Here is a 17615-nt window from a genome sequence, read left to right as displayed (position 1 = left end):
ATGGGGATCCTTGGCCAACAGGTGGCAGCTCAGCCACCTTAGACCTGTTGTAGGAGGTGGCTAGATGGGGATCCTTGGCCAATAGGTGGCAGCTCAGCCACCTTAGACCTGTTGTAGGAGGTGGCTAGATAGATGGGGATCCTTGGCCAATAGGTGGCAGCTCAGCCACCTTAGACCTGTTGTAGGAGGTGGCTAGATGGGGATCCTTGGCCAACAGGTGGCAGCTCAGCCACCTTAGACCTGTTGTAGGAGGTGGCTAGATGGGGATCCTTGGCCAATAGGTGGCAGCTCAGCCACCTTAGACCTGTTGTAGGAGGTGGCTACATGGGGATCCTTGGCCAATAGGTGGCAGCTCAGCCACCTTAGACCTGTTGTAGGAGGTGGCTAGATGGGGATCCTTGGCCAACAGGTGGCAGCTCAACCACCTTAGACCTGTTGTAGGAGGTGGCTAGATATATAAGAACACATTAGCAATGAACAGTTATTACCAACATTCCTCCACCTCTACTATCAAACCAGTACCCATCAAACCAGTATATACACATAATGCTAGACGAGTACATTGGGATGTCCGATATCCTCAGCATCTGACGTATCCCTTACATATACATTTTCTCTTTGCAGCCGGAGTTACCAAGAATCTCGGCTTCAACTTGGATTCGGCCAAACATGTTCTTACAATTCGCAAGCCAGGAGTTAATATAGCACAAGATTTCACCATCTCTGTCAATTAATGCATAACTTTCATTTAGTTAATTCAAAAACACCTTTTGATAATTTTCATGTTTATTGATTTACTAATCATGAAGCCTGCAATGAAAGTTGTATGCCTCCTGGTGTATATACTGTTATGGAAATTTCTCGTCTGTTATAGTGCTGAATGAATGATCAAGTAGTGCTATTTGCAACGAATTAAGTTGAACATAATTTTGACTGAACTTATGATGAAAAAATACATATACTTATTAATTGTAATGCACTACAATTGGTATCCAGTTGTACAACACAGGAAATCCCTTGGTGATGAAAGCGCAGTGAATTCAGTCTGATATTACCTGTCTGCATGCTTTAGTGGTTACTTGGCCTCCATGTGTTATTTACGTACAAGCACCCATAGCAGTGCACTTGAAACCCAGTCCCCTGCATACAGAACAGTTAAGGTATATAGATCATAGGCAGTCTGTTTTGTTCATGGGCCTTTGTTATGAAGTGCATTGAAATGCTCCCCTTTCTCTGACAAAGTATTAAAAAAAGAATGTGGTTTTTTTTCTCCCTTTTTGTCGGTAGTGGCTGGGTGCCATTGACATTGAATGTATGTCAACTATTTCCTGTGCTTGTGTTTGTGGTGCATTGATTGTGCCTGTGTGTAAATCCATTGTGTTTTGTGAGTACATTTCTGTTAGCAGGGTGAAGGCAGAGTTAATGCAGTGTGTTCATCCTGACTGATCCGAAACGCTTTGGCTCAGAATGTCCTAACATTGTGTTCATCCATGTATATTTAGAAGATTCATTTCATCCAAGTCTCATGCTGACTGACCAACAGTGCTATGTTTTAATGGGCCTATTTATTGAAAGTTATGTAAAATGTTGAAAATGTTTGTTGCCTTCACTTGGTTCCAAGGAGACTGAAACTTACAAAAATTGTGCTGATGGAATCTTGGATGAAATACCATGTTTATTTACAAGTTGGAGGTTGCTCCGTGTATGCATGTATGAAAGATGAGACAATGTGGTGAATGTTTGGAGGAAAAGAAATAAACATTTTCATGAATATGTGTTTCTTCAAGTTCTGCTGATGAAAAATTGCAGTAATTACATTGAAGCTGATGAATGGAGAGGTTCTATCCTGGTGACAAGACGTGAGGCATGGGAATCAGGGTACACAACTTCATACTCCCCAAAGGAGCATACTATATCTGCTGCAAGGATTAATACAAATACACACTAATCAGGAAATAGATAAACAATTTATGCAGAGTTATGTTTGTAGCTGTCAATACTGATGAATGCAGCCGAGTAAATTTGTGGGACATACAGTTCCATGGCATTAATAAATTATTTAGGAAATGATGTTTGTTTTACCACTGAGCCAGTACTTCATTGTGTTCTTGCCATGTGTATATAAGACACATCTGACCAGACTGATCAACTACAGGAGACCATCAGTGTCCACTTCTGTTTAATTAGCTGATCAATAGGTACGGTATATCACTGCCAGACAATCTCCCCTCCTGTCCTGGGGTTGTTACAGGCCAGTTGATGTGACATTGAATTTCGGCAGGACTGCTTTACTTTTTCCATCAAGGAACACGCTTGTTACTATTATTTTTTAACATTAAGAACTTAAAAAGGAGTACTTAAATGGAAACTGTGAAATAACTGTTGTACAGAATTCAGTAAAACACTTGATTTGACTGTCATTTTGTCTTATTTGTTTGGAGTGACCCGAGGACTGATTTCAAACCAATGACTGGAGGTGGAGGTTCTGAATGTGGATTGCTATCTTTTCCGTTCTATATCCAACCAAATCTTTTTCTTGTCACTGATACAAATATGAAGCTGAAACAGTAAGAACATTCTTTTACTGACAATGTCACTTCTGCACATTACTTTCTAAAGGCATAACACATGCACCAGTGGAAAATGTTTTGCAGAATGATCCAAATCTTCTTTGGAAAGTCATGATTGGAAGATTAGACCAGAGATTTATTATTTTCTTTCGGCAATCTCACCACTATGATCCATTTCGATGTAAGTACTTAAATGGCCATCATTCATCATAACAATATTGGCACTGCAGCAGAGGACAGCAGGCTGTTGTGTATGTTGTGCTCACTTTTGTAATGGGAAAGGGGCGGTGGGGTACCCTAATGGTTAAAGCGTCCACTCGTCGAGCTGAAGACCCGGTTTCAATTCCCCACATGGGTACAATGTGTGAAGCCCATTTCTGGTGTCCCCTGCCGACTCATACTCGCTCACTGTAGCGGAAAAGACTGACAAGGAACCCTGTCGGTCCTGCCCCTCAAGTTCGCTTCACTGTGAGCCTTATGATCTAGTCAGTCGCCTTTTTGTCTTGCTGATATGGGCCAGTCACACTACATACGAAAAAATATTTCTGTTAAATCTTTTTTTGTATTTCTTTGGACAAAGAAGGTGGAATTGCCAAAAATGTAAGCTAAAAGATATGACAAATGCAGACGTATTTTCACATTTTATTTGTGTGTCCTTATAAATTCATAATACAAATACACTGACACGTAGATTGCATAGAGATTCACTTCCAGCCTGTATGATGTAGCAAGCACTGGCAGACTGGTGGGCAACGTGGTAATGTGGTAGTTGCTGTAGCAAACAAATGGCAAATCAAACTTAATATAACAGAATCATGATTCTCTTCAAATACACTGAACACCACCACACCCATGGACAACATGTTGACAAACACAACCTGGACAGGTGACTGCTATCTATATATATGGCGTGGTTGCAGGATACAAACTTAACCCTTTTCTTCTTCATATTACAATTTTACATGCCGTCCACAATTTCCAAACATTGCATAAAACTATGATCAAAGGCGGTTTCAGAAATGGACAAATGTATTTTGGATTATTTTCCTCAGGCTGGGATTCCTGCAAGCTGAGTCGGAGATGTCCCCTACCCCGATGTGTAAAATGCAACTACACATAAGCACAACCATCACATACTTATCACTGTCCATCAAACATGGAGATTCAGTTCCTGATGGAAAACCACTACCATTAAATTGATATATAAATAACAATAAGCACCATATTTGCAGATGATAGCTATATACAAGCATACTATAAACATAAGCAACTCTGTGACTATTTTTTTAATGAACAGATTACATAATGTACATCTGCATGTGTTGGTGAGTACAATGAAAACATTCCTTCACATCTCCAAGTAACTGAAATTAGTAAGGGGGAAATAAGCAGTCAGGAATTGATCACATAAAGGATAGTGTTACAGATGCGATATACCAGGTACATACACTAGCCCATAAATATGCAAATAAGCAAGAAGGAGCTACTCAATGTCTGCCTACGGAATAAACTACTGACTTGTGTAAACAAAATGTTCAGGTAGGGGTTCCCCAATGTTGGGGTAATTCTTTTGAGAAACATGGCTGTGATTCATGTGGTACTGGATGATGAAAGGAGTGTTGCACTCAAACACATATTCATACATGGTTTCTTAAGTTCATGGGGCGGTGGGGTAGCCTAGTGGTTAAAGCGTTGGCTCGTCACGCCGAAGACCCGGGTTCGAATCCCCACATGGGCACAATGTGTGAAGCCCATTTCTGGTGTAACCCGCCGTGATGTTGCTGGAATATTGCTAAAAGCGACGTAAAACCAAACTCATTCAGTCTCAAGTTCATTGAGTGACATCATATCTTAAAAATCAATTATTTATACTGAGAAGTGTGTTTCCATATTACAATCATTGATGGATCCTAAAAGATATATATTTATGAAACAAACACATTCAGGTAATAGTCTCTGTGTATCTGTTCACCGAATATGTATGTATGGTGTTGTGATGGAGCAGAGTGTGTGGGCAGTCACAGATGTGAAAACCACCACAGACAGTCACAGATGTGGAAACCACCACAGACAGTCACAGATGTGGAAACCACCACAGACAGCCAATCACATTTGTGGAAACCACCACAGACAGTCAGTCACAGATGTGGAAACCACCACAGACAGTCACAGATGTGGAAACCACCACAGACAGCCAATCACATTTGTGGAAACCACCACAGACAGTCAGTCACAGATGTGGAAACCACCACAGACAGTCAGTCACAGATGTGGAAACCACCACAGACAGCCAGTCACAGATGTGGAAACAGCTGGAGAACCAGTGGGGAACAGAAGGCAAGCAGCGAGCACAAATCCAGATAACAATTAAACAGAACAAGCTGAACAAATTTAAATGGGATATACCTTATGGTTTGATGGTGTTGATTGACAAATCATAATAATGTAAACAGATGTGTGTGTGTAAGCTAAAGCCATGAACTGCTAGAACATAATATGTTATCAAATGTGACTTAGTCCAACACACACTATATGAAACCATGGTTAAGTGAGCTTATTGCCTCTCCATGAAAAATACTTTGCCCATTCGTTCTGAAAAGGTTACTTTGACATTCAGAACACATCAGCCCCAACCACTGGTCTAACATTCTAAATACATGTACATAATATGTATTAAATTGGTGAGCTGTTGATTTAATCTTGAACCCATTGCTACATGACTTAGGCATGAACATAGGTAATATTTCACAGTGGGAATATGTTCCTGAACATACATTTCCCTGTAGTAGTGTCTAAGTGATACAGGAATGAGTGAGTATATGCCCCTCTCACCTTCACCAAGATGTTCACCCTGACAATACACACTGTTGGCAGTCCCTAACTAGAAATGCATATCAAGCCCAAATTAGCACATCTTCGCCTCAGTAATTATATGCATTACCTATTCAATGGAAACCAAATGGAATATTTTGAACACTGTTTCCAACGTCTAAAATATATCATATAACATTGTCATAAATTATTTGGAAAAATTGTCATAACATCTTAATTTCAAACTTGAATATTAAGTTGTTTTGCTTCACATTTCCAGACTGAATGTACTGACACTGACACATCAATCTGTACAACATATATTATTCACTCCTTGTCACTCTGGAACTTGTTGATGAGTGACCTCACCCATCCTTTCATGATGACAAGGTTCTCGATGTCTGTGCTCAACTGGTCCAGCCTGCCCAGTGAGCGTGCTGACCTGAGACCACACAGCTCTGGTGAGCTCTCCCTGCCGTGTTCTGATTCCGCCCGCACATGATGGTGCATGAATTGATTACCACCATGGGAGTGACTGCTGCCGCCACCAACCACAGCAAAGTGTGGCCCTGAGATGCCAGATGAGCAGCTGGAGCTGATAGATGTGTTCGAGCTGCTGTTCATGGAGCCAATGTTGCTGCTGGAACTAGGATGCCAGCTCTTGGACTGGCCAAACCTTGGCTCTGCAGCCAGGGACTGCTGAATATCTTTCACAGATTTGGGTTGCACCAACTCCCGTTCTTCACTAGTGTTTCTACTGCTGTGTCTGGAATATTGTGAAGCCTGTTGTAGAGTCTGGAGCCGCTGACGAATCCCAGAGCCTGGTCCCCTACGCTTAACCTCTACAGTAAGTGGAGCCTTTGGTTTATTCCTTTCCTCCAAGATCTGAACAAAGTCTTTGATCGATCGTCTTGGTTTCTTTGGGGTCTCCTTCACAACCTTCTGTTTGGGATCAATGTTGATGTCACAAAACACTGCAGAATCCCGAAAAACTTCGGAGTCAAAAGCTATAGACAAACGACGTTCATAAAAACTATCAACAGAATCAGCAGATGATTCTGACTGAGTTCGTGGCCTAGACATGTTTGGCTCTTTCTGTCTAGTGTCCATGGTGGTGGCCTCATCTTTTTCCTTTTCCGTTTCTTCTACATCCATTTGCTTGACAGGAGGTGTGTTCATGTTGCTGACAGGAGTTGTGGTCTCCATGGAATTACTGTCAGTCACATCACTTTGCATAGAAAACCCAGAGTCTGACTGCTGAATTTCCATGTTGTTGAGAGATAAAGGACTCTGATTTTCAGCAGTTGAAGGCATAATTGGTAAAGACAAACGAGCCTGAGGTTCTGGGGTAGTCTCCTTGCTCGAAAGTTCATAGGAAGAAAGAGAATCGCTGTCCCTTAGAACACAGGCACTATGTGGTCTTAGTTTATCAGTTATCAAGGCCTCTACATTGGGTGGGAGAGAATTAGCCATCCTGGACCCAATAGAGTCTCCACCAAGTCCTCTCTGCCTCAAGAATGTCCTCAGTTCCTCATCGTCCTCCAGAAGATGCTGCTGCCTCTTCAGCTTCTCCGCTCCCTTCTTCCGTGCATGTGGCGAGTCCAGAGTCTCACAGGAAGAGTTTTTACTCTTTACATCATCCATCTTCTCATCATCGGACATGAGCAGGGATGATGGACGGACATCAGACACACTTGACAATGACGAGTGCCCATCGCTGTCCTCCAAACGTTTCGAAAGTTTGGATGTCCAGCTGTGAATCTTGTGTTTGAGTGTATCCATGATCCCTTCACTGGAGCTGCTGGAATGGCTTTCATAAGATGATGTAGAAATATTTGAATGTCTGTTCCCTTTCTCTAATTCATTGTAATGGAAAACAGGCAGATTTGTAGGAAACTTACATGATGGTGAAGAATCATTGTCCCTGGACTTTTTCATATAATCCTCCATCTCAGCTACCATTCTCTCACTATCTGTGAATCCCTCACAGTCGAAAGATGAAGGTCTGTTGGTGGAAGGTTGAGCAATGGTCTTTGATTTGGTCAAAGGTGTGGAATTGGATCTGTTGAGCTGATGACGTGAGAGATGGTCATGATGGGGGAACTTTGGCGACGTTGATGACACAATGATTGAGGGAACACTTGAAGCTACCGTAACCTTGGGGATGTCTGGAACAGTGTCATAGGTTGAGACTGGTCTGGATGCCAGGTTGTTTGTGTTCCGCTTCATTGGGCTTGGGGAGTTATATTCCTGCTTCATGACTGTAGGACTTTTCGGTGGTGTCATAGTCCCTCTAGGTGGCGTACAATATTTGGGAAAATACTTCTGGTTCTCAGTATCATTTAATGAATTTCGGTTAACATATACCATCCAGTCCATATTTTCACGACTACCACTCTTAGGATCACTAGGCTCTGAACATTTCTTCAGTTTATGCCCCTGAGGTTTGACAGATACATTTGACACACTGGCAGATCCAGAGAGCTTCTTAACTTCAGGATTCTTCACCCATGGGTCTTCTGATAAGTGTGACACATCGGTCATTGATCCTTTAGTCAGCTTCTCAGTGCTGCCCCAGTTTGTGAGCTTGGCATTGATTCCCTTCTTGGACGGAGCATCACAGTCCACGGACAGGTGCTTCACAGTATACACAGGGTGACGCAATGCTTTCACTGTCAGGTTTTCAAGGGACTTTTTGGCAAAAGTGTCATGAAAAGCAGGAATGCTTCTACCTTGCTCTTTCTGAGCAATTTTTGTCCACTGCTTTGTCTGAAGATTCACAAGACTTCCCTGTTTGTTCTTTTTCCAGGAGTTGGAATTCATCATCCCACTATCCTTGGGACTCTGTGTCTTTGGATCTTTGGATGGAGGTGTGATATTCAAAACAGGCATACTGGTGTATCTACTCTCCTTGTTGGTTTTCTTGGGTACGTCTCCATCAGACAATTCATCAAAATCTGGCCTACTATTAAACACAACATCATTATATTCTTTCAACCCATCTTGTGTAAGACTTGGATCATCCATATCACTTTCTGAATCTGAATCAATGCTGGGTATAACATCACCAAGATCTTGTGAGGTGATTGGTCTCATCCTGGTTGCAATACGAAAACTCTTGGCTCGACGGACATTGTCACTGGAAGTATCTTTGGTAGAAGCATTGTTATGGCTGGATGCTAGCGTATCAACAGACCCGTGGAAGCTTTTGGATGTGTCTTCAATACCAGCAGTCTGGGAGGATATATCACTCTGGGTCGTGGTTCTGGAGATAGAGGTGCCCTCACTGGACGTGTCAGTCACACTTTGTTGACTCTGGAAAAATATAATGCACTGATATCAAGCTCTGACAAGTATTCAGAATATTCTAAGAAATATAAAATAACATTCTTCTCAAAACTTCTCAAGGTTCATTGATAAAAATGGAACTTACAATACAATAGAATATAGTACATTATAATGATTAATTCTATACATGTAACATGAACAAATGTGACCACCTTTTTGTGCTCCGGAGTTGTCTCCCTTGTTTCACTGGATAATGAGGCATGTGTCTGTCGTCTCTCCATGAGCGGTGACTGTAACAAATGAACAGTTTGTAGATGGCAATGTTTAAAGCACTGCAATATCATCTCAGTCTATATTTGAATCTTCTACTGGACATAGTTAATCATTAGGGATGTCATAATGTGCCTATCTATGTATAAAAAAACATATCACACAACAATAATGCTTATTTTTCAACGTTTGCGTAAAATTCTACAGGTAGCTGCCAGGATATGCTTTTATGAATATTTACATCAAGCAAATTCTAATAGCACAATGCAGCCATATTTAGCAATGTGAGTCATGATAGATGGTAACGTAAAACTAGTCAGGGAAGCTATCAGACTGGGTTATAAGCAAAACACAATCGTAAGATCAAAACAAATTAGAAACCAGGCAAGCTATTCTCGAAACGGTCATAGCCCTACAAACTTCTTAAGCCCATTCTTTATACATTGGATACAATCAAAGTTAAGAATTCTTAGGGCTACGAACGTTTCGAGAATAAGTGCCCTGGAGCTAATAAACAGGTATGATGTAAATCCACAATGCCATACTAGGGACAGATACAGAGTGAGATAACACTGAAGGAAATACTTACTGTTCTAGGGCTGATGTCTCCCTGAAACAGGACAAACACATCATTAATGCATACAAGCTTATAGTCTTCTTCTCAGTAAACAAAGTCTATTGTAAAAGTATTATTTGATTTGGTTTTTTTAATATATTCTAAGTTAATGGGCCACTGATCCAGAGCGATTATTGTTTCCAGCCAACAGTCTAATTACGAAACCTAGCTGCAAACTGGTCAGCCTCTGCTCCCTCAACCGTGACGGACACAGGGACAGGGCTACTGTCCACCCTGGCAGAATTTCTTCAACCTAATCAGTGGGACATTAGGAAGGGTGGATGCCCATCAGATGCCGTTATTTGAAAATATCCCCGGTAGTTCTCGTCTGGTTGTAATAAAGTATCCCAGCAGTGTAGGCTTTTTCAGATTTTCAAATGTTTGGATGGTATAGTGACTGATCCAATTTGATCCTATTTCTGTGTTTTTTTACCTCAATATTTAATCATGTAAAAATATTATGTCTATTACGTATGCTATGATATCTAAAGCATACATTTGATATATTTGAATCCATAAACTAAACAACCCCACTTTGCCATTGCAAAAAAATAAATCTGAAATTTTACTTAGGTACATAGGTATATATATACAGTTTTTAACTAAGTACACAGTAAATGCTTATATATATTTCTTGTGTAACAATGAAGTTCCGTTCGTATCCTCAAAACAGTGTCGGCCCATAAGTTGTTTTTTGGGGCAATCAAACTTGCAAGCAATTCAGCGATTACTTCTCTCTTGCTGTAACCCTTGTTTGGTGGTAAACCTACACATGTTATTTGTCATCATTCACTTGATTGTCAGTTAATGAATTTATAACAGGTATAATTAGTGATAACACCACTTAGATTACCAGACAAAGGTTCCCATTTGACATTTCTTGTGTCTGGAGTAAATACTCATCATTATAAATTGAGGTCTGATGTGGCAAATGTATTACATCTTATGTAATATGTGCATGGAAGTGCAGTAGGAGGAATTATCAGCTGAGTTACAAAACAAACATCGATCAAACGATTAACCGGTAACACGCTGATTGATAAATTGCGTTTATCCTGCACAGCAGATTTGTCAAAAGGTAGTGTTTATGTATGTAGATTTACTACTCATTCCTTTATGTGGATATTAATGGATACATTCCCCGAACAAGGTAATAGCCTGATATTGTTGCTATAACTTTAGTCTGTTTTAATTTTAATATTTGCATTTCATTTTTATTTATTTGTTATGGCATTCAACAGAATCATTTTTTTTGCCATGAAGTGTAATGAGACAGACAACATACACTAGGTCGCACTCAGGGCGTGTGTGTGAAATATGATACACGTTGGCAATCTATAAAATGTCTAGATATTACAATCATGTTATAAATTCACTAAGTATAAGCAGATCGTGTGCATTTTATTAAGTTTCAAAATGCATACAAATATGATAATAAACTAATTAGGATTATAAGACAAAATATAGAGACGTACATTGACTTCGTTATTTCAGTCCTAACATTTTTTACCACTGGCAGATGGTTCAACTTAAAATGTTTTCATTTGTTATCAAAATAATGCCATTTAATACAACATTCAGATTGACTAGTAGTGAACCCAAGCTCACTACTCTCCCTAAGACACCCCATGTACTTAGTTAGCCTTACTTTCAAAACAATGCTAATGTATCAGGCTTCTCACCAAATTCAAGGTCAAACTATTTCTTAAATCAAATTCTACATCCATTTACATTAACATTTTTATAAAGTCAACATTACTATGAAATCAAAATTTTACATCAAAATCAGCATTTTTATCAAAGTGAATATTTTTTCATCAAAAGTCTACATCATTTTACAACAAAATCAACATAAGATTATCGAGTAAAAAATATTTCATCTTTGTTGATCAGTCTTTACTTATACTATCAATTGCGCATGAGGGTGGCGCAGCAGAGGTCACGAACCAGTCATGAATTCTGGGATATCATCCGGGTACTCACGGGAGAAAAACAATAACAAAAGCAACAACCAGTCCTGGATTAGTGGCCCTTTAAATATATTCCTGAAATACCTGTTTGGTAGACCTGATGAACAGAGTATATTATGACAATGAAGCAATCTCAGGACCAGGCATGACTTTTCAGTGATGTCCTCATGGCCCAAAGAGACGTCTTACACAAACTGCTGCTAGATGACGTAGATATAAGTACTGAACATATACTTACTTTTCTGTTTCCAGCTGTAGAAAGGAAATAAAAGGGAAGAAAATGAAATATAGACTCTGTATGTTTGATTTAATGATTTGTAGTATTTCATTATGATGTGGCTGTGTTTCTTACTGTACATTAGGTATGCAAGAGCAAGAAGGAAGAGCTCTGGTTACAATATGTCACCTCCTACATAACAATGTTGGTTGCTTTTAGTTTAATGCTGCACTCAGCAATATTCCAGCTGTATGACAGCCATCTGTAAATAATCGAGTCTGGACCAGACAATCCAGTTATCAACAGCATGAGCATCAATCTACGCAACTGGGATACAATGACATGTGTCAACCAAGTCAGCGAGACTAACCACACGATCACGTTAGTCACCTCTTACAACAAGCATGGGTTACTGAAGATCAATTCTAACCGGGATCTTCAGGGGTCACATAGCAACATACACCCCACTATCAAATAACACCAACTTACATGATCCTCTCTTTGCTTTCTGGGGCTTCAACAGATCTGAAACAAATACCAGTACATCAATCATTACGTTCTGGTGACTAATGGTAACAAAATATAGATGGGTGTTGTGAGGACCTCACAGACCATGCACCAACATCTGCCTATAGACGAGGCATAAGAAGCAGGTCAGCAACCTTTGAAGATTTGTTTTAAAAGGGGGGAGCACACTACCCATGTGACAAAGTGACCAAAAGAGAAATGAAAAAATCAAACTTGGCCGACAAAAAGTGTCTGTATCTGGCTATGGTATTTAGGACCCTGTGCACTCAGACCTGTCACATGCCTTATAATCTCAAGTAGGAGCATGACATTTACCCACAGATTTGATAGATTTATGATGTCTTTGCCATGTACTAGGAAATGGTATAGGTGGGTTGCCTCCCTTACCTGGCAGTCTTCCACCAGATTTCCGTCGCCCTCTCCGGCGCTCCAGGTATTCAGGAGCCGTGTGGTGAGTCCGCCTTGGGTCGAGGTTCTCACTGTTCACATAGTCTGAAACATCACCATGAATCACACATCAGAAACCTCAACAAAACCACAACTCAATCATACTTAGAGGACTGTTATACTTCTTCAACTGTCTGTTATTTGTACAGTGCCATGTTGGTGTATATACATGGACAGCCCAACCAAAGCAGCTCCCTCGGAGCTTCCAACTCCAAGAGACAAAAACATTTTGAGATGCAAGGTCTAAGGTCTGCCAGGTCCTGAAGCATCCCTGAAGCCAAGGCATAATTGCAAAATCCATTCTCAGAAAAGTGACTGCAAATGATGTATTCATACCTATTTGTGTAATTTGTAATGGGTTTTTAATTTTTCATGTAAACCCAGTTTGTTGTGATATTTATCAGTTTTGTTGTGAGAGTGGGACATGAGTAGTAAATGTGTGAGTCTCAAGCCAAGGCATGAGAGTTGGCAGGTATGGCTCCACTCACCGTCATCGTGGTTCCTGCCAAGCTCCATCACGAGGCTCTTCACCTTGTCTGGGATCTTCCCCTTGTAGGTCTCCAGAATGAGTCGCTTTATCTCCTGGCACCACCGCCGCTTCTGCTCCATGTTCCGTGCCTGCACAGAGAACAAGTCAGCATAAGGTCATATCTCTGATATACAGTTTGGCATCCTTAAATGACCAACATTGACATACTGTAATCATAGTTATTTTCATGGGGGATTAATTTTCGTGAAATATTCATGGTCAAGTCATGACACATACTCAAGTTGGAACAACATGCAATTTGTTATGCAGCCAATCAATGATATGACCATGTGAATGACACGTGTTCATAAACAACAAACACTACTTTATGATTTCTATGTTTAATTATCGTAAGTACTGGTATACACTCTTCCTTAATTCGTTGTCAGTTGATCTCGCACATGGTACAGGTATTGTCATGTTGATCCCACACCTCTCTCAGACTGTTGCAGTAAACACGATTCAATTATGGGGGCTAGCTTTGATCACTGCATGTCTATTGGTTGTGAAAACTTTGTGATGGATACCATCACTCAGGTGTTTGAAATGCACGAAAAAGCAACTGCGCTAACAGGTCTTTTGTGAACTTTCCGCGAAAATTGCACCCCGTGAAAATATATATGATTACAGTAGTTTTGTAGACAGAGATGACTGAGTGCACCTACCTGCAGTGTAAACTGGGCCCGAGGGTTGTCGAAGGGTATAAGGTGGAAGCTCAGAGGCTCATTGGGGATCACCTCCACCAGCATCAGGTTGGCCAGCTGTGAACACATGGAGCAGCAGGGGTATAATAGGAAGAAGATATCATAAGAATGTGTTAGGCAGATCTGTCACAGAACTTGAATGTGATACACTGTTTCCATTAAAGAATGATTGAGTTTAGTTTTACGCCACTTTTAGCAATATTCCAGCAATATCACGGTGGGGGACACCAGAAAATAGGTTTTACACATTGTACCCATGTGGGGAATCGAACTTGGGTCTTCTGCGTGACGAGAGAGCGCTTTAACCTGTAGGCTACCCCACCGCCATTAAAGAAAGTTTGTAGATACTTGAGGACAATAAACTAATGTGAGACAGGGTGTTTGCTAGTGAGGATGGTGAGGATGAAAATACAGTAAATGATGTACTCATGCCTCACTGTTGTGTGTGAAGGGTTACCTGAATGGATGCCTTGCAGCCCAGCATCCCACCTTCCTTCTTCTTGCTGATGAGGATCTCACGCTCAAACAGGAACACCTGGCGTGATGCCTTGGCGCCATACACTCGGAACGGACCCTGCAACACACCAGGAACATGCAGAAACAAGCTGTTGATCACTCAAACATAGAGCAGTGTTACAGCGGCTTCTGGTTAGTCTGTCTGGAGTTTGATGTCTCTTTTGAACTTACCTCCAGGACCAGGTCCCCTAGTCGAATGAGGTCCTCACCCGCATACTCCTCCAGCTGGCTCTGTATCTCCTGGATGCGGACAGCATGCTCATGTTTACGCTTCATCTCGTTGATGTGGTGGGCCATCTCGGTCATGTGTTTGAAGGCTTTGTTCAATGTGTCATATCCTGATTTGTCCTTGTCAAAAAACTTCAAAATGTTCTGAAATAGAATACCAGCGTAATTACCACATTACAAAATTGAGGCATTTGCCTGAGATCATGGAGCAAAGGCCAAGTAAGTAACAGTAAACCAAGGAAAACCAAGTTCTCTACATTGACCCAGAAATCCTTAGTTCATGATTGTATAAAAGGTGAAAAAAGGATTTCTCAATATTATCAGTGTGACAGATGTAGACGTAGAGCCATGCTATGCCGACTAGGGATGGCTATTGACATAGATCATAGACATCGATCATCGTTAAATGAATATCCATCAATTATTGATACATATCGTTGTAACTTTGAGCAAAATTGACAAAAACATCTCAAAGAAATGAATACATTTCACATCAGTTGTTTCAGGTGACATGTGTAGGCTTGGATTACCAGCAACACACCATCCTGAACATACTCTAGCAGCAGCTTATGAAGTAGGACCTACCTTTGTGTATTGTCTGAGTAAATATAAAAATCATTTCATCACAATGGTTGATGTACGACATTATTGATTACACAATTTTCTTATCGATAAAAATTAATAATGATTCCCATCGATGATATTTCTGATTATTGATCTTTTTAACCAGCCCTAATGCCGACTACCTACACACCAATATCTACCTCAATATCTGCAATAACTGCTGCTTAATGTGGAACACATTGTTTTCTTAATAGGGAATATTAAAGATTTGATGTCAGCTACCCACCACATTTCCCCACCCAGTACTATTGTCTGCCAAACTGACCCCCACATCCAAACCTAACCCCTCCCACAACATACCTGTAACAGCAGGTGATACTTGAGTATCCTCTGCACAGGGCGGAGTAAGTATGCCCCCAAGGGCAGCCCATGCCCCAGGGCAAGTTGACGCTGTTTGAACAACTCCGACATCTGCGGATCCATCATGTAGCGAGTGAGCACTTCCACGGCGCTGTACAACATGCAAGTCAAGTCCAATATAGATAGCTACACACATACAACACACAAAACATTGTCATTTAACTTCAGGGACACTATTCCTGTACAACATGCAAGTCAAGTCCAATATTGATAGCTACACACATACAACACTCAAAACATTGTCATTTAACTTCAGGGACACTATTCCTGTACAACATGCAAGTCAAGTCCAATATAGATAGCTACACACATACAACACACAAAACATTGTCATTTAACTTCAGGGACACTATTCCTGTACAACATGCAAGTCAAGTCCAATATAGATAGCTACACACATACAACACACAAAACATTGTCATTTAACTTCAGGGACACTATTCCTGTACAACATGCAAGTCAAGTCCAATATAGATAGCTACACACATACAACACACAAAACATTGTCATTTAACTTCAGGGACACTATTCCTGTAACTTCAAGGATAGCTACACACATACAACACTCAAAACATTGTCATTTAACTTCAGGGACACTATTCCTGTACAACATGGAAGTCAAGTCCAATATTGATAGCTACACACATACAACACACAAAACATTGTCATTTAACTTCAGGGACACTATTCCCACTGCAATCATGGAGATTAATATATATGGGATTTCAGTAAGAAAAAAATCATTTGAAAACATGTCGGCATTTCTAATAGAATCCTGTGGAAAGTGACTGGGATTAGAAATACCACATGTTGATCAACCCGCAGTTTTTGTAAATTTGGTATGTATCAACTTTGATACCTTATTGTACATATCTCTACACAATATTTTTTCATTGATTCATGAAGAACAATATCTCTTTCAAGAATAATATTCCCTTAAGCCATGTTTATACCTGATACCGGTAATTTAAATAACTTTCCTGTGACTGTACACAGAGGTGAGACAATTACTACATCCCAGATCAAACAGAGAGGGATTGGCAGTCAGGTGAACAATGACACTATCAACATCTGCAAACACAGCAACTCCACACACTGCCTAGTCAAGAAATTATTAGAACACACCCATTGAGAAAAAGAAACCTGTTTATTTGTAAAGTTAACGCCTTTGAATGTCTTTCTGAAACAGTTCAGGGATTTGTTTCCATAGCAAGGGAAAGAATTTCTCTCTGAATCCTTCATATGTATCTGTTGTTTTCTGAAAGCCATTACCGTATTTGCCATGATAAGCATTTCACATGCTAAATAGTAAAAGTAAAATGGGTTGCTGTACTAAAACCATACATATTGAGTTAAGGCTACAGTACATTGACTGATCTGAGGCATTGTTTAGTCAATAACCCTCACGTTTACTCAGCCCTGCTTGGCAGTTTTCCACGAGAAAAGTTACTGCTGCCGTTAGCACAACCTTTGTGTAGGCTTCTCATGTGACAAAACCATTCTTTTGTTTGTAAACATATGCACTTATTTTGAAATAAGAACAGATGGACCTTCAGTAACCTTTCTATACAGTTTTGCATAATTAGATATGCTACTACATCTGCGATGGGGAGATGCATGATGAAAATGGAAATACTAGGATATTGTCTCACTGGAACTTAATCATTTCATGACATATGTGGGTCTTAATGTGGAGATGCATAAACAATGACAGCTGAGCATTGCATGCATTATCTTGAATGGTCAGTCGATAAATTGTCAGTTTTAGTATGGGTGCTATATAGAGAATGCTTACATATTGGTACAGTGAGTGAGTGAGTTGGATTTTAAGCCTCTTGTAACAATATTGCAGCAATATCACGGCAGGGGACACCAGAAATGGGCTTCACACATTGTACCCATGTGGGGATACACAGGGGGCAGTTGGACGTGTAATA

The 17615-nt window shown here is 40.4% G+C and overlaps 2 protein-coding genes across 11 annotated transcripts in view; one reads left to right on the top strand and one right to left on the bottom strand.

Annotated features, from left to right (window-relative positions):
* LOC124272916 (neutral alpha-glucosidase AB-like) overlaps positions 1-2415 on the top strand; it is a 38461-nt gene extending 36046 nt beyond the window's left edge. For all 4 annotated transcript variants that reach the window (XM_046708161.1, XM_046708158.1, XM_046708160.1 and 1 more), the window contains exon 23: positions 625-2415. In XM_046708161.1, the coding sequence (XP_046564117.1) occupies positions 625-734 (110 nt within the window). In that variant the 3' untranslated portion in view covers positions 735-2415. The remainder of the gene's footprint in view (positions 1-624) is intronic.
* Positions 2416-3196: 781 nt separating this feature from the next.
* LOC124272911 overlaps positions 3197-17615 on the bottom strand; it is an 84670-nt gene continuing 70251 nt past the window's right edge. For all 7 annotated transcript variants that reach the window (XM_046708149.1, XM_046708148.1, XM_046708147.1 and 4 more), the window contains 11 exons: positions 15619-15769; positions 14638-14838; positions 14408-14524; positions 13912-14007; positions 13206-13335; positions 12658-12762; positions 12232-12267; positions 11764-11777; positions 9529-9549; positions 8882-8959; positions 3197-8696 (listed from right to left, as the gene is read on the bottom strand). In XM_046708149.1, the coding sequence (XP_046564105.1) occupies positions 5709-8696; positions 8882-8959; positions 9529-9549; positions 11764-11777; positions 12232-12267; positions 12658-12762; positions 13206-13335; positions 13912-14007; positions 14408-14524; positions 14638-14838; positions 15619-15769 (3937 nt within the window). In that variant the 3' untranslated portion in view covers positions 3197-5708. The remainder of the gene's footprint in view (positions 8697-8881; positions 8960-9528; positions 9550-11763; positions 11778-12231; positions 12268-12657; positions 12763-13205; positions 13336-13911; positions 14008-14407; positions 14525-14637; positions 14839-15618; positions 15770-17615) is intronic.

This window comes from Haliotis rubra, unplaced genomic scaffold (genome assembly GCF_003918875.1).
Source record: "Haliotis rubra isolate DU_JTF1 unplaced genomic scaffold, ASM391887v1 Scf174, whole genome shotgun sequence".
NCBI classification, from domain to species: domain Eukaryota; kingdom Metazoa; phylum Mollusca; class Gastropoda; order Lepetellida; family Haliotidae; genus Haliotis; species Haliotis rubra.
Note: the sequence above shows the minus strand (reverse complement) of the source record. Positions and strands in the feature narration are given on the sequence as shown.